A 25,125-nucleotide genomic window follows, 5' to 3' on the forward strand; every position below is an offset into this window, starting at 1 on the left:
TGGCGTGTTACACAAAAGTTATCAAATTGGCTAGCTTTTAGTTTTTTTTATGACAGTTACATGGGATTTAGTAATTTAGATGTGGTTAATTAACTAGTGGCTAGTTGTGATGTGTCCATTATGTGAGTTGAACCTTGATCAAGAAGCTAGAAATATTTTTTATATTATTCAACCATTAATCAATACTTTATGAATGAGTTCACAATCAATTCTCATAATTGTAACTACGAGATGTAACCTCACCACCTTTGTCTTGGTAGCCCCTGCGTATGTTTTCTCCAAGATTTTTCATGTTTGATTAGTTGATTCACAATCACCAACACCTTAAACTCTTTCATTTTCTCCTTATCCTATGTGACACCTCTTAAAAATTTATGTCACGTCAAATATATTCCTACGTGGCACCTTTAAAAACTCATATTCACTTTTCAAAAATCTATTAATTTAACAACTAATTACTAATAACTTCAATATAAAATAATTTTATATACTTTAAAAAATAGTTTATATATTTTCTTGTAAAATTTTCATGTATTTCATCATTATTAATATATTCTTGAATGATAAAATTAGTTCTATCCGTTTATTCAATATAGGTAAATTATTTAAGTCAATATATTACAAGTTTTGTTTAGAAAAATTAATACAATTAACTACTTATTAAAACCTACTTGATAGATGAACATATAAAGTAAGACCAAAAATAAAGTATCAATCTTAAAAGATTTACACTAAATTTTACATTCAAACGACTCAAACTCTATGTAACCAATCATCACCATCAAAATTAAAATCTATTTTATATATGTGTGTGTGTGTTAAAATAGACCCAACATCTTATGCCACATAGTCCTATTTTTGCCACATCATTAAAATTTATGCCACATCCAATATATTCCTCTTAGGCACCTATAAAAACTCATCATCCCTTTTCAAAAAAGTTTATTTCTCTACCAAATATCATGGCCGGGTTCAACACCCGGTAACTACAAAAATCTAGTAATTTAACAATTAATACTAATAACTTCAGTATAAAATAATTTCTAAACTTTAAAAAGTAGTTTGTATATTTTTCTTGCAATATTTTCATCTATTTCCTCATTATTAATATATTCTTGAAAGATAAAAGTAACTCTATCCGCTTACTCGATATATGTAAATTATTTAATTCAATATAATACAAGTTTTGTTTAGAAAAAAATAATACAATTAACTACTTACAAAAATTTAGTTGATAAATAGTAAGACAAAAAATAAAGTATCAACTTTAAAAGATTTACATTAAAATTTTAGAATCGAACGACACATACTCTATGTAACCAATCATCTCCGTCAAAATTAAGATCTAAGATAAACTTATATTTTTTGAAGAATAAATTTTTAATTTTGTATTTTATTCCTTAAATTATTAAGTTATATCATTAAATTTTATTAAGATGGCATGAATAACCTTATTGAAATAGAAGATCTTTTATCTTTAATCTTTGGTGAATTTGCCTCTCATTCATAAATGGTGAAGATTTAACATTTTTAAAAGTATTGGAGTAAAAAAAAAGAAAGGAAATATAAAAAAAAAAAATTATTGAAAATTTTGACTATGATGAATTGTTGCATAGAGCCTGAGTCGGTCAAATATAGAATTTCTCTCATTCATAAAATGATGAAGATTTAACATTTTCTAAAATATTGAAAGAAAAAAAGAAAAGAAAGAAAATATGAAACAAAATTATTAAAATTTTTGACTGTGATGATTGGTTACATAGAATCTGAGTCGTTTGAATGCAGAATTTCTCTCATCCATAAAAATATTGAAAAAATATAAAAGGAAGAATAAAATAAAATTATTGAAAATTTTTTTCTTTTATTTTTCATTTTAAAATTTAAATAGCAGCATCTTATTTATCATTTCTATAATTCAAACATATTTTTTTCGTTTAAAATTGTTCTTTCTGTTTTATTCTCTTCATATTATCGTCTAAATTACAATTTTTATCATACTAAATTATATATATATATATATATATATATATATATATATATATATATATATATATATATATATATATATATATATATATATATATAGAATCCAATATTACTTTAAAAAATTCATCAAAGTCTTGTGGTATGAGCAAGTCTCCATCTAGTTTTATCTTAAATGCATCTTAAAAAATCTTTATGAATAGATGCATAAGTTTGAGACATTTCCATGAATGTTTGCAATAGATTAGAATGACAATAGTTCATGAAAAATACAATTCTACATTATGTACCTAGTTTTTTAAATCGGTTAAACGAACACATGGTTTAAAAATTGCATAAAATTTTTCAAATTTCAAACAGTAACAGTCATGTAATCGATTTCTTAAATCGGTTAGCTAGTTACCTGACTTAAAAAGTGCAGATTCAACATTTTAAAATTTCTGGCAGAATAGATATGTAATCGATTACACCAAAAGTGTAATTGATTATCACCCTATAAATTTTGAAAAATATACTTTAAAATGGATTGAATTGAGTGGTTCTAATGCATGAATTCTTAACAACATTAGCCATTAAAAATGAATAATTTTGTGAGCATCTAAGAATATACATAATGTTAATTGTAATCGAGTATTTTTGCTTCATGATTAATTTATTTTAATTCAACATTCAATGACTTTTGTAATATTAAAATTTGATTGAGCTAGACTTCAATCAATTTCTATTTTAATAAAAAAATTTCTCCATCAAAATTAAACCAAAATAGATGATGAGTATCTTCTTCACAATAATTCTTTTATCTTATGCTTTCTATTTTATCTTCTTCTTCTAACTTCTTCAATTAAAGATTCTTCAAGTGAGAATAATCAATCAAGAATTGTTCTGAGTTAATTGATCCAACACAAGTGTATATCGATATTATATTTGATTTCAAGAAATACAAAAAATATGTTCATCCTCACGTGAAATTGTTAAAATATAATATTCAAATACTATCATTTAAAGAGTAATATTCAAATCACAATTGCTACTATAAAGTTACAAATTACTAAAAGTAGTATTATTAAATTACTTAAATATTTTACAACTGAATTAGTAATGTGACCGAAAAAAAGCATAATTATAAATCATGAAGAAATTCACATATCTTGGAAGAAATCACTAATTGCATAAGGTCCAATATTGCTTGAATTTTCAGTATGATTCCACATTCTAGCTGCCAATTGTTTGTAAGCACTTTCTGTAAGATGGTAAGAGTCCCAAAATAAATTTTCATTTGGTTTCTCACACAATTCAAAGTGTTTCTCCCCTCTTTTTCCACCACAACTATATTTTCCTCTAAATCTCCCACTCCCACAACATGCTGATTTTCCCTCCTTCAAGCCTGCATCAAATTAATAACCACAAATTTTCAAATTTTCAAACATTGATTTGCAAATTTACATTTAAGATGTAGGAGCACTAAATGGACGAAGAGTCTAGTTCCTCGCACTTCGATCAACGTAATATTGATCAAACAAAAGTAATACTGAAACGAATAATATTATTTCATATTTTTTCCACATAGAAAATTTTAAAATAGGAAGGAAAGTGTACCATATTTTAAGGGATGGTTGATCATTTGAGTGACATCATAGTTTAAATCATAGAGAGAAAACTCGAATCCTTTTAGTTCTTTCTCCAATTTCAAGAGAAGCACATCGAGAGCTTGATTATGCATACTTGCAAGTGATGAAAGCTCTTCTAAGCAGCTAGCTTTCTCTTGTGATTGAAGTATTCTAGTTCCAGGAAGACAACCTAGTGGTGGCAAATTCAAGATTGCAAATTTTCTAGCCCCTCTTTTATATATTTCCTAAAAATTAAAACCATTATAAATCAAAATCATGCATGTCACTTGACAAAAATAATAAAAAAGTTTAATTTGTATAACATCATACTATACCTTGATAGTGGAAGTGAAGTTACCTACTACCATGCCAACATATTCTGAATGAGAATGATACTTTAGAACATCTGAATTTGTCAAGAATGGACTGAGATAATCATTAGATCCAATGCTAAACATGTAAACACCATTTGATAACAATGTTTTGGAATCAGAATTTCCTAACTTGTGCCTCAACCAAGTTGTTACTTTCTTGAAGTTGCTTACTTGTGTTTTTAAAGGTATCACCTAAAAATTAGACATGACAAATTTATTATTTTTCTTGGAGGTATTTCAATAAAATATTTGCTAAGTTCAATTCAAAAAAAAAAAAAAACACCTAATTGATGGGAATGAACTTGTGGTCTCTTAATTTATAAGAGTAGTTTAATGTTGTTAATTGATTATGAATATAACATAAATTGAGATGATAAATTACTCTCAATTTGTTTTATTATAAATGTCATTTTTATAATATTTTTAATATATAAAATTATTTTTTATTTTAAATGATTAAATCTCTCACTTTTATTTATTTATTTATTTATTTATTTATTATATTTAACTCACCAAATTACATCACCAACCATCAATATGAGATTGATGCCATCTACAACACATTATGAATTGAATGATCCTTTTGAGGCGATTCAAATCATGTTATTCAAAATTATATTTCTAGTTCATGCCTTAGTAGATTCGAATTACCAAAAATTTTATGCACTAGTTAAGTTAGAATTTGAATGATCAAAAATTAAAAGTGTGAGAAAACAATTTACAGAGAGATTTCAATTTTAAAGAATTTTTTAGGTTAGAAATCACAACATCTGTGAATAGAAATCATTAATAACATGATTCAATTTTTCTCTATTGAAACCATTTGTAGTAGGACGAACTTAGCATATGTGATTATCATAGTGAGACGATTTATAGAAAATTTGGATAATATACATTGGACACTTTGAAGTAGGTTAAGAGATTTTTGAGTGATCACTAAAAGGAGGCTTTAAATGTACAAAGAATATCAAGATAAATACTTGTTTTAAGGGTTTTGTAGATGCATAATATGTAAGAAATGTGGATACTAGATTCAAATGTGAATGTAGATCACCTTATGAGAAGGCATGGTGAGCTTAAATGACCAAAGAAATTTAACATGATCAATAAAAATCTACTTAGTAAATAGTTGGAGTATAAAAAGGAAAATTACCAAATGATTTAGGGAAGCACTCAATTGTCAAGACCTACCAATTGTCAAGAACTACCACGTACCTCGTTTTTACTTTGGTGTGTCACCTAAGGGATCATGGGATGATTTAATTGAGTCTTTTAGAAATTAAAGTGTCCTTCTCTACGAACAAATTTTACCATATTCTTCACTAGTTTTTTTTAGAGTAGATGGTACAAAGTATTGAAAAGTATTTCATGAAATAGTTTGCGAAATAACATTAGGAAGTTTTTTGTGAAGGTGCGAAGGAAAACACAAATTTCAAGAATGGATAAATGTCTTGTGTAACATCCGAGCCCAAAGAGGACAAGGAATTGTCGCCGAATTCACATCGGAATGAGAGGAATCTCGAGGTTGTGCAAGGAAAGGACTGCATGGTTGAAGGAAGGCGTATAATGATTGATTGGTACTACCTATACCAACAAGATGCATATTCTTTTCGGTAGCCTAACAAATAAGAACTCCACAATTAAGGAGGCTTGACTTGGAGTAGTATTTAGATGAGTGACCTTTTGAGAATTTTCTCATAAAGCGTGTGAGTGAGAATAAAACATGTTGAAAAGACACTTGTTGGTTTGTGGGATCAGTCGATAATCGTGAAAGCAGTTTGGGGCGTTACAAATGATATCAGAGTCAGACATCTCTCAATAATATGTGATTCGAGAACGATCCAAGCGGAAGCTGGTGGGCATGTAACACTCGAGGCTGGAGAGGGCGAGAAATTGTTGCCGAATTTACATCGAAATTAGAGGGATCCTGAGACTGTGCAGGGAAGGAACTGTATGGTTGAAGAAATGTTTATAAGGATTGATTGATACTACCTATACCAATAAGATGCATCTTCTTTTCAGTAGCCTAACTGATAAGAACTCCACAGTTAAGGAGACTTGACTTGGAGTAGTATTTGGATGAGTGACCTTTTTAATATTTTTTTTTCAAAAAACGGGTAAGTAAGGACAAAACATACTAAAAAGACTCATGTTAATTTGTAGGATCCGTCAGTAATCCTAAAAGTAGTATGGAGCGTTAATTAACAAAGATATTATTTGAATACTTTCAAATATGATGCTTGTTTATGTTTTTTCTCTCATGATTACTACTCGCTTTTTGTTGTTTACGAAAATACAGTTTTCATGTTATAAGCTTCATTCATTTAAAGCTACAATATTTTTAAGATTGGTAAGTTTTAGAACCTTCGATTTGATGGCCATTCTTACTAATCACCACTAAGGGATACATTCTTTATTGGTGACATCTAATGGTGTGGCCAAATCCATAATATTTTGCTAAGAGCATTAGGAAAACTATAGTAGAAATCATAAGTAAAAAATATAAAGGTAAATTTAAATTTAATAATGAAATATCTCTTTGATATTTTGAGAAAATTATTGTATAATGAAAAAATATCAGATTAGGAATATCTCTTTGGTTTGTTTATTGAAGTATTGGTTTTACATGATCCTTCACACATAACACCACATCACATGACAAACACTAAAAACTTGTGGACATAATCAAACAAGCATCACATAAATCTACTAAAATAAAGCACGCTTGCTCAATTAAGATAATAACTAATTAATTAATACTTTCCTAAAACTATCGTGGCTCTACCTAACTACACATGACATAACCACATTGTTGATGGTTGATATGCACACGTTAGGTTAATTACTAATTAATCACTATATACTTATTAATAATTATATTCTAATACATAATCATTAAAAACCCTATACTATTTGAATGTGTCAAAGCATTAATTATAACATGAATGAAAAACACATACATACCGACCCTTGGAAAGTTTCAACAAGTGCACCAGCTCCACCAGATGCAAAGTTCACTCCATTGTAGTATTGATTAAAGCCAGGTTGTAGAAATGGTGGAACCAGTGGAATATTTGCATATTCAGCTACAAAACAAATAATATGACAAAATACATGACTAGAGAATCTTGTCTCAAGATAAAATAATTCAAAATATTAATATGGAAAATCTTACCAATAAAATCTGATATCAAACGGCCATCAGAAAATCTACCCGTTGGAAACTTGAAGTAGGTTTCTCCATAAGGCAAGAAATTTGCTTGGTCATAGGTTGTTGTGTTTATGTAATTGTTATTGCCAGCATCTAAGTATGAATCACCAAAAATGAACAAGGCTCTAAATTTTTTGCTTCTATAATCTCTTTTGGTTCCAAGGGTTTGAGATGCAAGAGATATAATGAGGAAAACATGGAAGAAAATAGAGCTTGTAGTGAAGAATTTCATCTTCGATGAACTATGTTTCATTCTCAAATAGGTCATAGCTGACTTATATATAGAAGAGTAACATAATGGTCAACACGGTTTGATTGGTTGAAATGTTACTTCATTTAATATATTATAATCAACATGTGTATGTGTAGAAGAAATATCTTATGCAATCCATTATATGATATTTTGTCCATTAGGATGAAAATTGACATAATGGTTGAATTTGGCCGACAAAATTGCACATATCTCTAACCATCAATTCGTCTATTAATTTGCTTTCACATTCACTTACCTACCTAAAGATGTCAAAATGACCCTTAAAAAATTACTTTATCGTTTATCTTTTGGTTGTTTCATATGAAATACTACACCACAAAATGATGTGTCGGAATGACAGTAGGGTCTCTGACTAGTTCTCTACAAAATAAATGGGTTGATTTCATGACTAATATTTTTTTTTATATTATTTTGAAAATTAAAATCATTTTGATATATATATATATATATATATATATATATATATATATATATATATATATATATATATATATATATATATATATATATATATATATATATATATATATATATATATATATATATATATATATATATATATATATATATATACGGCCCTGCACAGAGAACATGTCAGGGCTCTTCGACCCAATTTCCTTTGCACCCCTTGAGTTTTTTCTTCAGTCCCCTCAAAAATACCCGGTTGTCGGCTTACGCATGCCTAATGGTCTAGAGGTATTCTACTAACATGAAATGATACTTTTCCTTGAGATCCTTCAAGAGTTTCTTCAAATTCTTGTCCCTGAATTAGGTCTCGTTGTTGATAATAACAAATTAGGGAATGATGTATCTTGTAAGGACGATTTTCTTAAATAATTTTTGAATGTTGGCTGACATGATCTTTGGTAGGACTTCTGCTTCAATCCATTTGGTAAATTAATCTACTCTTATAATTAGAAACTTCAGTTTCCCAAGAGTAAAAACGAAAGGTCATAAGAAAGCCATGTCTCATTGAGAGAATGGCCACAAGGATGTTTACATGTTGAGCTTGGATGAGGGATCAATGTATTTGACCTATGTTTTTAATACTACTCGCACTTCTTGAGGTAAATTTTGACAAATGGGTGGACATGCCTATTTTGTATAGACTTTGTCCTATGATTAAATATGAACATACTTTTACTTTTATGAGTCTAACCTCAGTAGGATTGGTTGGTAAACTTCCTAACTCGATATATACTATAATTGACGTTATCTAGGAGGGGCACTTGGTATTGTCAATCGTTGACACCACCATTCTCGACAGGATGATATTGGGTTTTTCAATGTTAATGGAATGAAGGAATGGTTGATGTGTGACGTTATCGTGCTTGCAATCTTGCACAAAACATTTGCCCTTGTGTTTTATTCTTAAGGTACGTAGACGTTCTTGTATGATTCAAATGAGGTCAGTTTGTCTTTTATTATGGTGATGTGTTTCACTAGAAAGGGGTATTTGGATTACGTATCTCCCTTGAATTAGGAGACGACCAATTGTGGATCTATGCATAATTCTACACCATCTTCTCTCATATATAACGCCAAGGTGAGACCAACAGTGGATGCTTCTTACTCTTCTTATTGCTAATTTTATTTTAGTTTCAGATTTTAGATTTTTAGATTTTAGATTTATTATTAAATTATTGATTAGAATTTTTATTTTATTAATAGTAGTAATGTTTGGATTTAATATTGTCATTTTCATTTATAGAATAGTTATAATATACTTAGATTTTATTTTTAATTATTAGTACATTATTATTATTATTATTATTATTATTATTATAGAAAATTAGAATTTAGATGTTTCAATTTAATTTTAATTTTATAGCCATGATATTTAGTTTTAAAATATTATTTTTCTTAATTTTATTTTTAAATTGTTTTTAGGAGTTTGAATTTATTATTTAGAGTATTTAAAAAAAATAAGAATGTCCAAGGAGAATTTTCTTTCACGTGTTTGTTCCAATACAAGTCCAAATCTCCATCAAATTCTCATTCCAAAATCGGATAATGTGCAAAAAATAAATCCCATCCCAAATCAGAAAGAATCACACACCAATTAAAACAAAAACAACAAGATTTCAATTGAGAATTACTACAAACCATCAATCTAACAATCCAACATGACCTCTATCAGCTTCTTTTTGTGAACGAAATATGAAACAAAACTTTTCACTAACCTTCACCATATAAACTCCAATAAGCCTCTATCAACTCCCATCAACATATTTAAAATCAATAACCAGTTACAAATTCACCCCTATTTTATTTCCATAAAAATATCTGCAAAACAACAAAGCAAATCAAAGCAAAGAAGGAAAAACACCGAATTTCTTCTGCTCTCGAAGCCGCTTCTTCGCACTGTAACACCCCATATTTTCTAATTTTAATTTAATTGGAAATTAAATTATTAATTAGAATTATTTTGGTATTTGGTTGAATTATTGTAGAATTATGGATTAAGAGCCATTGGGCCGGATGGTGAGGTTAGCAGTATGGGAGTGCTAAGTGAGTAAGCCCATTACTAACTATTTTATGTTTTCATAAAATAAAGGAAATTGGGAAAAAGGAGGTAGAAGCAAAAGGGATAGAGTCTGAGAACTGAAGAACACGTGAAAGAGAGAAGAGCCAAAGGAGAAGAAGACCTTCGAAGATTCGACTCTGAGGTAAGGGGTGATTGCTCTAATTATGTAGTATTATGATTTTGATGATGATAGGATTGAATTAAGGGATTAGAATCTCTATTTGGGATGTTAGGTTTGTGAAATACCAACACTGACATGTATGATTTGATGAATTGACTGCAATTGATGATGTAGTAATGTTACATGGTGTTGTGGTATGTTATTTGTGCATTATAATCATGTATTTGGAGTATTTTGATGTTATCGATGATCAATTTCGTAATGGTATGAGTTGGTATGTGTTTGGGATGCATAAAAGTCTTAAAAATCATGTTTTTCAGCTACTGGGTTCGTGGGAACCGGTTCCCATGTGGGAGGAACCGGGTTCCACTGTGTTAGAACGTTAAAAATGGCATTTTTGGGTCCAGGAACCGGTTCCCATGTGGGACGAACCGGGTTCCAGTACAAAATTCCAGCAGCATGTTTTTGAAAACTATTCTAACTTTAAAAGCTTCTAATTTTTTAACCGTAAGTCCGTTTTAGACGCCGTTTTGGACGTTGTTTCTTAAATTAAATACTCTATGATATAAAGTAAAGAAAACAACAATAACTTGATTTTATTTTGAAAACCTTGATTTATTTCGTTTATGGCGTGTTTTGTACATTGTGTGCATGATTTGGTTAATGTGACAATGTGGTGATGTTGTAATGATATAACTGTGATTTGACGTTATATGTGGTGTAAATTATATATGATGAATAGGTGATATGGATGTAAAGTCCGAGTTTTATACCCTGTTTGTATTATTTATTGGATGATGTTTTACATGTATGCGTGTGATATATTTGTATGAATGCTAAAACTAATGCATGCTTATTGGTGATGAATTGGTGATGATAATGAGACGATGTGATACATCGGATTGGTGATGTTGTAAGCATGTTATATGTTGCATTCATTCGCATACATTTTTGGTGATGGATCCCGGTGATGAAAGTGGATCAAAATGGTGGGCATAATTTCCATTGTGAGGAATTTGTGCTGGTTGGATCCCGGTGATGACAGTGGATCAAAATGGTGAGCATAATTCCCATTGTGTGGAATTTGTGCTGGTTAAACTGTATCTTGGTGATGAAAAAGATCAGTTGGATGGGTGTATCCCATGTATGGTACCACATAAGAATCTGCATGGTCTTTGTATAAATTGTGACATGTCAGGATGAAATCCGGTGTTATGATTGTGTTGTGTTATTGTTGCATACTATTGACTTGTGCTTGTGATTGGTATGAATTAATTAATCTGAATATGCTAAGTAGGGTGGATAATTGCTTATGAAATTCTATATCTGATGATTTATAATGCTATTTAATTATGATGTAGTTTCACCCTTACTTTGATGATTTCAGATTGAAGTAGCGGTTTAAGCGATCGGTGAGGATGACTCGTAGAGTTTATTCGATTATGTGGAGTCGTGTCGGTCATGCTCTGATCTTGTAACACTGGGGGTCGATAGTCTTAGAGTTACTCGATATACGTGTTGCCATTATTGGTTATGAATTATGTATTGTTGATTTGTTTGGATATGTTTCCTAACATTGTTAAAATGAGTTCCGCTGTGCTAAACACATGTTTTGATATTTGGTTTAATTCTAATAAAGCATGACAAACGACTTGGTATTTTATTTATTTTATTAATTGTAGCATCCTTGCTGTGAATTTACTCTGATTTTATTATATTTCTGCGGGGGTTTAGAAGGGTGTTACACGCACCACCACCACGCTTCCGACTTGTTGAAATATGCTTTAAAACTTTAGTTGACGAAGAAAAAATATGTTTTAAGATTATTAAAAATCAAAAAGCCGAAAAGCAGCAAGAATGTCCGATTTGGATGGTTCGCCGATTTTTTATTTGACAGATTTGGTTTACGGATCCGTTATTTAATGTTAGAATATTAGATATATCATGGTCACATAATTTGTAATTCGCTTCAGTACGTGGTACGAATTCGAATTCTCGGTTTGCAACTCTTTAAAAATTAGGTACGTTAGGGGTATACAGAGTCGGTACATGATTTGGATTCACGGTACGTTAAAATAGAATAATCGGTACGCTATGAATAAAAAATTATTTAATTAAAAATAAATTCTCAATTTATTTGATTAAAAAAATTAATTCTTAACTTTTTAGTTATGAAATAATTATTATTGTAGGAAAATATGGTTAACAGATGAGAAGATGTGGTTAATAGAAAATACATATGCAGACACTATCATACATTTGGTAAAATATAACAAGTCCCACATCGGTACTTTGTTTGGTTTCAAAATACAAGGCAACTATAAAAAGTCTTGCAATTTAGGCATTCAATAGAGCTTGCATAAGAGCAATGAATTAGTGGGGCCCTTAAGTCCAATACAGCTTGCAAAATAGCTTACAGTTGGTGGGTCCTTAGTTTAATCAATTTATTATTGTTAAAGTAAAAAAATTACTAAGGAAGTTTACGTTTGTTTCGGTACGTCTGGTTCTGCAATTGACATGAATTCTTTACGAATTTCAGCGAACCAATTCGCAAAAGCACCGCGAACCGGTACTTACAAACCAATTCGCGTTTTTTTTTCATCCATACCTGCGAATTCCGTGACTATGAAATATATATTAAGGAGAAAACTTACCTACAATTTTAAAGTATGGTTTATGTTATTTGCTCATGAAAATATGACAAGTTTACTTTAACATCATTTAAGGAGTGAAAATAGGAGAAAATTGCATATGTGTCAGAGAAAATTATACAGTTCCATTGAAAAATAGAATTGTATCTTAATATTCTCTATATATTAATTTATAAATACTATAAATTAATATAAAATATATTATAAGATATTTATAATATTTTATTCTGAGAATTAAATAAAATGTTTTTGAGTTTTGTATGTGGGGTTTTAGTAATTATAAATATGTATCTCTTCGGTATTTTATTGTGGAACAATCTTAGGAGAAAAAACTTAGAAAGACAGGGTTTTTGAGAAACCTTTAATTGGAGTTATAAATTTGTTGGTGAAAGACATACCACTTGTCCACCTAAAACCTTAAGGTGATAGGTGAGTGAGTTCTCTCACTTATATATTCTCAAGTCACCACATTCATATCCAATGTGAGACTATTTCTCCACTTACTCACACTTGCATTATTATTCTAACACCCCCCCCCCCTCTCAAATGTGAGTCCATAATGCTCCCCCACTTACACTTGTAACGTAGACACCTCTTCTTGAGTATTTCGATACTAAGTCGGTCCATTTCTCAAACAAGGCTCTGATACCATTTGTTGGGGGAGTATTTCACTAGGGAGCATTGATACAAAGTGTAAAACTAGGCACATTAATTAAGCGTAAATTACTCGTGCTAAGTAGTTACTTTAATATATCTAAAACCGTTGTAAAAAAGGTCTTTTTTAATTAATATTCTATACCATTTTATAAATGTTATAAAAGGCCTTTTTTACAACGGTTTTAGATGAGAATTGAGTCATGTCCTAGATGATACTTAATTAAGCTATTACAATTGAATTGAAACCTCTTATAAAATATTATTATAAAAGTATAAACGATTTTATCATACATTTAATTACCTTACTATTGTTTTAACAAAAATGTTTTTCAATTAGATTAAAATGTAATTTAGGCCCTCAAGTTTCTCAATCACCTGTTTTCGCCTCCAAATTTAAATTGTTTAGTTTTAGTCCTTTAAATTTGTTTTTTTTTTTTTTTTATATTGATAGTCTTGAGTGACATGTAGACTAAACTTCATTTATGTGGTATTAACAAAATTAAGTCAACGTTGATGTGGCATAAAAAATGGTAGACGTGGCAAAAAAAAAACTTTGCTAATGTAAAAGGTAGAGTTTTTGTAATATTTGATTACTTAAAAAATATTTAAAAATAAAATAAACTAATAATGATTTTTATAATATTTAATTAAAAAAAAAATCTTCTTGACTTGAATTTAAATGTTACGTTGCCATTGAATTTGAAACATGGTTTCATTTTCGGATAACTGAAAAGGGAAAGAATAAAGAATAAGAGACGGTGATCAAATAGAAGAACGGCAACGAGTCTATTCATGACGATGGAAGGTGATCTATCATCAGAGACTCTTCTCAAATATATATATCAAAGTAAGTTTTTTTTCATTCTCTTTAGAGATTCCACCATTGTTAGTGTTTCAATCATTCTTTTACCTTCAACAGAGTTATTTTATATGAAGAATGTCCGAGTCCAATGATATAGATTGCAAACCACATTAGAAGTAGCATTGAAATCTCTCTCTGCTTTGAATAATAAACACTACAAACTCTCCAAAAATAGCATGATAGTTCAATACAATGTAAATTTAACAAATGATAAATACATCATGCATCATAATATGAGTGAGTCAATCATAATCATCAATGAATCACATTCACAATACATACACATATTGATCAAACTTCCACACATAATTCTGTATATCATAAATATATATATTTTCACATGTTTTAATTTGGAATTACTACAGTATTTTTTTTAAATATATTTTTAATGATTCACACAAATTCTTAATATATAAATTTGTATCATTGAACAAATAATTTATCTATAACATTAAAATAAAAGTTAATGTTACTATTTTTTGTGCCACATTAACGCTGACTTAATTTTCTTAATTCCACGTAAGTGAAGTTTAGTCTATGTGTCACTAGGGAACTATCCAATACGAAAGGGGGGATCTTTGAGGGGCTAAACCCAAACAATTAAAACTTGAAGAGTTAAAATCAAGTAATTGAAAAATTTGGTGGATTAAAATTACATTTAAGTCTTTATTTTATTTAGCCATAATAATAGTGTAAAAATATATTATTTAGTTTTAAATTGCACAATATTATTTTATTTCATTATTTTAACTTTGAAAAACACCACATTTTGTTTTATGAGAATCTAGCTATTCTGGTAAATGGGTTTCTGACAGAGGAGATACGTATTTAAAGAGGTTTGAAGCAAGGATACTCATTAGGTGTCTTTCTTTTTCTTTTGGTATATATTAAAAGGACTTTCTGGTCTTCTGAGATAGGTCGATAGGTCGTAGGCTTGGATCTTTTTCCTGGTTTTATGATAGATTCTTCAAACTTTGTTATCTGTTATCTTTAGTATGTTGATGATACTTGAATCATAGCTAAAGCATTGGTTGAGAATCTTTTGACTATTAAAGCTTTCATTAGGGTGTTTGAGATTGCTTAAAATCTCCGTGTCAATTTTTCTAAATGTAGTCTTATTGGTATTAATGTGAACTCTTCCTTTTTGGATCTAGCTCTTATTATCAATTATTATCACCAATCCCTTCCCATCAAGTACCTTAGGCTTATGGTGGGCACAAACCCCTGTCCCGAGGCTACTTAGCAATCTCTTATTATTTTTCTTTGTATGTGCTTGCTCTCTTGGAAGCATATGTATGTTATCTTGGAGTGGGTGGGTGGGTGGGGGGTAGAAAGACTTTTCTCAATTAAGTTTTTAATGCAATTCCTATTTTCTGTATGTCTTTCCTCAAAATGTCTGTTGAATTGTGAAATATATTTGTTAAGCTACAAAGGAGATTTTTTGGGTGGTGAGGTTATCGGTAATGATAAGATCACATGGGTTAGACAGACAAATATTTGTAAACCCAAAAAGAGTAGTTGTCTTTGAGTTCGAGGCACATCCGTTTAGTTAACGTAGCTCTTCTAGGTAAATGGTGGTAGTGTTTGATTTTTGAAAGATGTGATACATTTATATTTAAGATTGATAATATTTTTTTTCATTAATGTAGCTAAAAATCAAATTGAACATGGGAGAAACAAATGTATAGAAATAAGGTTCACTAGTTAAGATAGCAAGTGAGCAAGGGAAGGATAAAGTTAGAACATTGTAAAAGAAAAGATCAAATGGGTGATTTGTTGACAAAAGAAATTGATTAACATAATTTTTTTTATAAGCAAAGAATGGATTAAAAAGCATTAGGGGTGCTCAACTCAAAGAAACAAATTACAAAAAATAGAATAGAGTTACCAACCTAACCCACCACATCACAAAAAGAAAGCTCTCGGGTCTCGGAACCAATCCTCCTTCGAGCCATTACAATAGTTCCTAAAAGAAACCAAAAGAAATTGATTAACATAAATTAAGGTGGTGTGTTACACATAAAGTTGTTAAATTGGCTAGCTTTTAGATTTCTTTTGTTATGACAGTTACATGTGATTTAGTAGTTTTGTCTGGTTAATTAACTACTAGTACAGTTACGGTATGTCCATTGTGTGAGCTGAACCTTGATCAAGAAGATAGTATAAATTTTTATATTGATCCAACATTAATCAACATTTCATGAGTGTAATTCACCATAAATTATATTCTAATTATTCTTTTCTATATTTTTTTCATTATATTTTATGTTCTTCTTATAACTTCTTAAATTAAATATTCATCAAGACAGAGTGATCAATCAAGAATCATTTTAAATTAATCGATCCAACAGAAGTGTATATCAATATTATTATTGTTTTCAAAACAAAATAATTACAAAACATAATACATATGACTTATTTTAATGGGATAAATTCTTTAAAAAAATGAAGGATTATAAATCATGAAGAAAGTCTCATGTCTTAGAACAAATCACTGAATGTGTAAGGTCCAATATTGCGAGAATTTTTAGTATGATCCCACATTCTAGCTGCCAATTGTCTGTAAGCATTTTCTGTAAGATGAAAAGAATCCCAAAATAAATATTCATTTGGTTTTTCACACAATTCAAAGTGTTTCTCCCCTCTTTTTCCACCACAACTATATTTTCCTCTAAATTGTCCACTCCCGCAACATGTTGATTTTCCTTCCTTCAAAGCTGCATCAAATTAATAACGATAGATTTTTTCAGACATTAATTTGAAAATTCACATTTAAGAGGTAGGATCTCTACATTGAAGAGAACCCTTTTAACAAATACAAATTCGAATATCGGTCTTGATAATACTTTGATTTTATTTATTTTTTTCCCTAAACTTCCGCCACTTTGATCAAAGTAATGTTGATCTAACAAAAGTAATATTGAAAAAATAATATTATTTCATATTTTTGTCACATATAAAAATTTAAATATGAGGTATAATGTACCATATTTTAAGGGATGGTTGATCATTTGAGTGACATCAAAGTTTAAATCATAGAGAGAAAATTTGAACCCCTTTAATCGCATCTCCAATTTTAAGAGAATTGCATAAATAGCTTGATTATGTATACTTGCAAGTGATGAAAGCTCCTCTAAGCAGCTATTTGTCCCTTTTGATTGAATTATTCTAGCTATTGGAAGACAACCTAGTGGTGGCAAGTTCAAGATTGCAAATTTTCTAGCCCCTCTTTTATATATTTCCTAAAAATTAAAAGAATTATTTAATTTAAATCACGCATGTCACTTGACAAAACAAATCATAAGAATATTCAATTTGTATAGCATACTGTACCTTGATAGTGGAAGTGAAGTTACCTACTACCATGCCAACATATTCTGAATGAGAATGATACTTTAAAACATCTGAATTTGTCAAGAATGGGCTAAGATAATCATTAGATCCAATACTAAACATGTAGACACCATTTGATAATAATGTTTTGGAATCATAAGTTCCTAACTTGTGCCTCAGTCGAGTTGCTACTTTCTTGAAGTTTCTTGCTTGTGTTTTTAATGGTATTACTTAAATATTTGACATCACAAATTCATTATATTTCTTGGAGGTATTTCAATTAAATATTTATTGATTCTTACTTACTAAGTTCATTTCAATAAAATAACATAGATTCATGGGAATTAAAATAAAGTCTCTTAATTGATGAAAATAATTCAATGTTGCTCATTGATTACGGATATAAGATGAATTAAGATAATACATTACTTTAGAAAGGGGTTTTGATTTTGGATGACTTTTAAGGTTATTAGGCACATTGTAAATATATGGGTAATTAAAAATCATTAATAACATGATTCAATCTTTATCTAGTGAAACATATTATGAAAATTATTGAGGATTGAGAGAGAAAAAAAGAGAAAAATTAGGAGTTGTTCATCTTGAGCTATTGAGATTAGTTTCTTATGGACTTTTTGTATCTCTTATAAATACTCATTGATAGTGGATTAGACAATTACTATCTTTTAGGGACGAACTGCATCAATATGATTCCTTTTTTTTTCTTTATTTTTGTCTTTGCTTTGATTTATAAGAATTTCTTTTGCATATAGATTCTAGATTTGTTTGTGATTTTGAATCTTTATTTCCTATATTATTTAATTTGGTGGTCATAATTAACTTTTCCACTTTTCTTATTGAATCTTTTATAAGAATATACTTAACAAGTGGAAGTGTCAATCGGAAGGGAACTAATCTTTCTTGTTTGAATATCAAGAAAATTTCCTTAAACAACTATTTGGGTCTATAAAAATTAAATATGAAAGAAATCTTGATTCAACATAAATGTATGGATCCACTTTAGTCATATTTAGTTTGCTTCCTATATATTTTAAGTACTGTATGGATCCACTTTTTTATAGAGAGGAATTTTCTATTACTTTTGATGAGGTCTAATTGTCTATTAGAATTTAGAACCAAGGATCTAACTAGGCTAAATACTTGAAGGATAATGGAGAAGGTTGAGGATGATGAAGAAGGTTTGAGTGTGTTAAGTAGAAGTAATGGGAGTAACGGAAATTATAAAGACGATATCTTGGTAGAAAACTAAATTAAATGGAACTGACTAATCAAAGAATAAATGTTTCAATTGTCACAAGATCAACAACTTTAAGAAGAATGATCCTAGAAATTGGGCAAGAATAATTTTGTGCATGCAATAACTGCTTTCGAGTAAAGAAATGGTTCAATTACTATCGTCCTAAAAATTGTATAGTTAAATGGTTAATAAAGAAATTGGACATACTAAACGTTTGTGCATTTCTCATTTCAAGATAAATGTACCAAAATATTAAATGGTTCAATTACTATCGTCCTTGTATAATTGGCTATTCAAAATTCACTCAGTATAACTAAACTATGACATTTAATATTAAGGATTGTTAGTGAATGGAATTTAGTTGAACTAACTAAACAATGTTTACTTGTTAGTTATAAATTGGAAAAACTCGAATTGTATAATCATTTTATACTAGGAAAATAACTTTGAGTTGAGTGTGGGATTGGAATTGATCATTCTATAAAACTCTTTTAGTATGTCCACTTGGATCTTTTGTATCATCAAGAGTCACTACCACGAATAACACTTTTTGTGACGAAGATTTCATCTCCAACATGCTAAAAACCGAGAGGATATGTCCTGGGAGCGCAATGTTTTATTTTTTAATAAGATAAACAACATGTTACGTCGGTGTTATAAAAAACCGAGGTAACACAGCCATAAGTTAGCGCCTTTTTTATCCATAAAAAAATTAATGAATTTGTTATCTTAGTTTTCTTGAGAACCGAGGTAATATAGCTATAAGAACCTTGCTTCGAATCCCCGTTTCCGCATTTAAAACTTTGTTATCAATAAACAAGAATAGACAATAATAGAAAAATAAATATTTCATTGATAATAATAAAAAACAACACAAAAAAGAAAACTACTCAACAAATTCAAACTTCTCAGTTCACTCAACTTTAACATAACCCCTAACTATCCATAACTTATGGAAAAGTTCAAAAGAATTTTTCCATAAGGTATGAGGAAAGTCGTTTCCTCTCGAGAAGTATTTATCATTTCCTTCAAGAATTTGAAAATGGTTAGAAGAAGATTAACTCTGATATTGAAGGTGAGAAATAACAAGATATGCTTGTCATACCAAGTAAGCGTTTCCACGTTTTTCTCTCTTGGGCGGAGATTTGCCACTAGAAATTGAAACCAAAATTTCGCAATAGGGAATAAAGAAATGAGAGCCATTAATATATGACTGGATGACTTCATCATGACTAGCTGGCACAACGGAAGCATTCACCCAGAACTCTTTAACGAGATTAGTGTATATGGGGCCATGAAGAATGTGAAGGTAACCATTCAACCTATGTTTGTTAACAACTTTCCTTAGTTCAAAACAATCGAAATCATTGAAATCTACATATTTTTCATTGATAACGAACAACAGATTTGCATCTATTTTTTAAACAAGGAAACAAGAAACAGAGAGTTGGTAATGAAACGTTAAAAATAGAAAAAGACTTTGAAACAATGTTTGAATACACAACGAGATGTTGAAATAGCTCAAAAGCCTTCTTGATAATCCAAAATAGACGTTACGACTTGAATATATTTGATCATTGCTATTAAAGTGATATGATTCTAATCCATGTGTGTCACGTCGGTGTTCTAGCCTCTCTTTTAATTGTATTTTTTATTTGTAAGTAAATGTTCAAACTCGTCGGTTTTACAAAAAACCGAGGGAACATTGGAACCTCTTTTTTAATTGAATTTTTTATTTGTAAATAAATATTGTAACCCGTCGATTTTCCAAAAATCTGAGGGAACATTGGAACCTATGTTCTAATTTTATTTTTAATTTGTAAATAAATGTTCTAACCCTTCCTTAATCAAATCCTTGTCATCCATTTCATGACTATCAACGCTTATGACATTACCATTAGTGATCTGTGTGAAACATAAATAACTTCCATTATAAAAGCATTCTGAAACATCATAAAGCCCTTAAAACTATCATCATCTTTAAGATTTGCAATAGTCTTTGTGAGAAAATCATTTATTTATTTAGCCCTTTTTTTGTTCCCCAAAATTATCAAGGATTTGAAGAACCAACATCATGAAGAGTTAAGATTTGCAAGAGTGTTTGTCATGAATAGTTCTCTATGATGGATTGCAATAGTAGAAGATTATTTGAGTTTACAGTTTGTGTTCTTAAATATTTTTTTGAGCAGAAATAACCCTTTTTTTGTATAACTCTTTTTTTTTCATATCAGAAACAAATGCAAGCAAAAGCCATAGAGAATATTTTTTTTTTGTTTGGAGAATATAAAGGGATTGAAGATCCAACATATGATCTTCATGGAAAATTAATTTTTTCTGTGTAAAAAAATGTAATATTCTGGATAAGCATTGTAGTTTGCAAACAAATTATTTTATAAATATTTTGTGTATACAATGTAACGACTTTTATTATAAAAAAAACTAATAACTCCTCGGTTTTGTTAATAAATCGAGATAAAAAAAAGCGCGAGAGTTTGTAAATAATAATAGTGCAGAAGTTGGGGTTCGAGCTCATGCGCTAATAAAATTAGACCTTGGTGTTTTAAACACCAAGGTGATAAGTCTTTACTTTTTATAACGACCGTTTTTACCTCGCTTCTAATGTCGAGATAAAATGTATTTTGCGTCCGACGTTATATGTGTTATTTATAGTAGTGAATGATTACTCATGGGAGTGTTTATATTTCATCATCCTAATTGATTATTTCTTTGGAAGAGTATGAGTTCATGATTTTGGAAAAAAAATGATAAGTTTAAAAATTCAAAGAATGATAAATGATTTGAGAAGATGGGTTACCTGAGCATTTTTTGGGAGATGCTTTGAGTATGGAAAAACACTTGAACAACAAATTTCATTATTTACATTAATAAGAATATACTTCAAGAAATCTATGGAGATTTGGAATGGAAAACTACATGAATTTAAGGTTTTCAAAGCATAAGTGTTTCTACTTATCACTCAAGATAAGTTGTAAGTAGGGGATTTAAAAGGCAACTTCATTGGATACATTAAGGTGTGAAGGGCTATACAAATTATGGAAGATGGAAACTGGAAGATAAATATTTGTTATAATCAATGACATTACTTTGGATGAGCCCTATATGAGTATGAAGTGGAAAAAAAGAGTAAAGACTAAGAAATAGGGATGGAGAGAACCGAGTTTGAGGTGGATCTTTCGACTAGTGGAACAAGGAATGCATATGGGAATAGTCATCAACCATTAAGTTCTATAAAAAGACAAATAACTATAAATCTTAACTATCAATTGAAAGGATATATAAAAGAAGGAAAATTTTGGCACCACAAAGGCATAACTATACATATTTGATGTCTAATGCTATAAATGTGGTTAAAGAGATGCAAGACTTCGAACCAAAGACATTTGAAAAAGAAGTTAAGAGAAAATAGATTGAGAACTAGTTAAAGGTTATTAATAAGGAATTGAGTTCATTGGAAAAAGAACTATATATACAACAACTTATAGAGTTGCCAAAGAAACAAGGGAAGTTGGATGCAAATGGATCTTCGAAAAGAAGAAAGGTGTTTCAAAAATTGAAAAACCAATAGTAAAACATTTTTTCTTAAGGGTACTTTTGTTGACTGTTAATTAGTGAAATATTAAATTTGAAAAAATGGATGTGAAACACCGCATTATTACAAGGTGCAACATTATTGGATTTTATGAGCTCTACTTTAATCAATATGGATCTGGGTTTCTACCAATACACTCTCACGTCAAACATTATTGGATTTGGTGTGCGAATATAATAGTGGGTGGCTCGAATTATTGATATGTGGGACTTTGTTTTCCTAATACACCTCCTTGTACCCAACACTATTGAATTTGGTGCACATGTAAATGGTGGGTGGCCCGAATCGATAGGCTTGTAAAAATATGATAAAATTATGTTTGACCTAACTTTTTCCTATAAAATTAGATTATAAAATGAGGAGTGATACTTTATATAAATCTTTTGTAAGTTGTATCTTTAATCAATGTAGGACTTAGGTTTCTCCTAACAGTGTAGTAGAAAAGAAAAAATTCACAAGATACTAATGAAAATGAAAGATTTCATTATACGTAAAAAAGAACACCCTATATCTAATCTAAGTGAAATTTAGATTTTTTTTATTAAACTCCTCACACCTAACAATATTAAAATTGATTTGGATATATAAGCGTGGATAACTTTGAGTCTCACATTAGATGAGATATTGTTGGGGAAGTTTTGGGAGCGAGGTTCAGAAGTGTCAATGGGGAAAACGTTCATGGTCATAATAGACCTTGACACCACATGTCCACCAAAAACTTTAAGACAATGGGGGTATGGGTCACCTCTCTTATAAACTCAACATTTCTTCCATTCCTAGTCGATGTGGGACTTTAGCACAACTTTCATACTTGAAACCCAACAATATCCCCACAAGTATGAGTCACTCATAAGATTAGTCTTGATCCACACTAGGATCCACTTCTGCTCCCCACCGAGTCAACCAGAGTATGATACCACTTGTTGAAGAAGTCTGGAGAGCGGGGTATGGTAGTGTCAATGGGGCAAACGTTCGTGCTTACAAGAGACTTCGATACCACACATATCCATCTAAAACCTTAAGGCAATGGGGATATGAGTCACATCTCTTATAAATTTATCATTTCTTTCATTCCTAGTTGTTGTGGGACTTTAGCATAACTTTCACACTTGAAACCCATCTGATATGGCTTAATAATATAAGTGAGAGCAATCTTTCTCTTAAAAATTTATTTTGTAAAAGAAGAGTTATTTCAGTATAATCTTGATTATGTATATGTCCAATTAAAAAAAATAATATATATATATATATATATATATATATATATATATATATATATATATACATATATATATATATACATATATATACATATATATATATACATATATATACATATATATATATATACATATATATACATATATATATATATACATATATATACATATATATATATATATATATATATATATGTATATATATATATATATATATATATATATGTATATATATATATATATATATATATATATATATATATATATATATATATATATATATATATATATATATATATATATATATATATATATATATATATATATATATATATATATATATATATATATATATATATATATATATATATATATATATATATCAGAGTCTATTCAAGGTCAATTAAAACATCTACTATTTTATTTGTGTAAATAGAGTCACTCATATTACACACCAGAAAGTAGGTCTGAAATATAAGATATATCTTTTTAGGGTCTCACATTAATAATAAATTAAATAAATATATATTTATAAATGAGACTAATTAAAAAAATATTACGTACTATTGGTTTGTTTATTGAAGTATTGATTTAGTTGATCATTGACACACATCACCACATCACATGACAAACATTAAAAACTTGTGGACATAATCAAACAAGCATCACATTAATCTACTAAAGTAAAGCACGTTAATTAATTAATGCTTTCCTGAAACTATCGTGGCTACCTAACTACACAATACACTTAGCCATATTGTTGATTGTTGATATACTAACTTAGTCATTTTTTAGATGTATAATAACCGAAAAACTTTCTATTTGAAAGTGTCAAAGCATTAATTATCATGTGAACGAAAAACCCATACCGATCCTTGGTAAGTTTCAACAAGTGCACCTGCTCCACCAGATGCAAAGTTCACTCCATTGTAGTATTGATTAAAGCCAGGTTGTAGAAATGGTGGAACCAGTGGAATATTTGCGTATTCAGCTACAAAACAAATAATATGACAAAATACATGACTAGAGAATCTTGTCTTAAGATAAAATAATTATATAAAAATATTAATATGGAAAATCTTACCAATAAAATCTGATATCAAACGGCCATCAGAGAATCTACCAGTTGGGAAGTTGAAGTAGGTTTCTCCATAAGGCAAGAAATTTGCTTGGTCATAGGTTGTTGTGTTTATGTAATTGTTATTGCCAGCATCTAAGTATGAGTCACCAAATATGAACAAGGCTCTAAACTTTTTGCTTCTATAATCTCTTTTGGTTCCAAGGGTTTGAGCTTTAGATGCAAAAGCTATAATAAGAAAAACATGGAAGAAAATAGAGCTTGTAGTAGTGAATACCTTCATCTTCAATGAACTATGTGTTTCATTCTCAAATAGGCCATAGCTGACTTATATATAGAAGAGTAACATATTCGCCAAC

The 25,125-nt window shown here is 29.4% G+C and overlaps 2 protein-coding genes and 1 long non-coding RNA gene across 3 annotated transcripts; 1 reads left to right on the top strand and 2 right to left on the bottom strand.

Moving 5' to 3' along the window:
* Positions 1 to 2,913: 2,913 nt before the first annotated feature.
* On the bottom strand, positions 2,914 to 7,472 carry LOC131618217 (GDSL esterase/lipase 5-like). Its single transcript, XM_058889483.1, has 5 exons — positions 7,140 to 7,472; positions 6,929 to 7,050; positions 3,926 to 4,156; positions 3,580 to 3,835; positions 2,914 to 3,367 (listed from the first exon to the last, which is right to left on the bottom strand). Exons 1-5 carry the CDS (start codon positions 7,441 to 7,443, stop codon positions 3,123 to 3,125), a joined length of 1,158 nt encoding a protein of 385 aa, XP_058745466.1. The 5' UTR covers positions 7,444 to 7,472; the 3' UTR covers positions 2,914 to 3,122.
* A 2,112-nt stretch (positions 7,473 to 9,584) lies between these two features.
* On the top strand, positions 9,585 to 11,730 carry LOC131618218 (uncharacterized). Its single transcript, XR_009288764.1, has 3 exons — positions 9,585 to 9,815; positions 10,007 to 10,118; positions 11,485 to 11,730. It is a non-coding gene; the product is annotated as an uncharacterized LOC131618218 (long non-coding RNA).
* A 4,524-nt stretch (positions 11,731 to 16,254) lies between these two features.
* LOC131616462 (GDSL esterase/lipase 5-like) lies at positions 16,255 to 25,125 on the bottom strand. The gene is made up of 5 exons (XM_058887795.1): positions 24,773 to 25,125; positions 24,545 to 24,679; positions 17,601 to 17,830; positions 17,254 to 17,509; positions 16,255 to 16,984 (listed from the first exon to the last, which is right to left on the bottom strand). Exons 1-5 carry the CDS (start codon positions 25,047 to 25,049, stop codon positions 16,749 to 16,751), a joined length of 1,134 nt encoding a protein of 377 aa, XP_058743778.1. The 5' UTR covers positions 25,050 to 25,125; the 3' UTR covers positions 16,255 to 16,748.

Source organism: Vicia villosa, linkage group LG7, assembly GCF_029867415.1.
Source record: "Vicia villosa cultivar HV-30 ecotype Madison, WI linkage group LG7, Vvil1.0, whole genome shotgun sequence".
Taxonomy (NCBI): domain Eukaryota; kingdom Viridiplantae; phylum Streptophyta; class Magnoliopsida; order Fabales; family Fabaceae; genus Vicia; species Vicia villosa.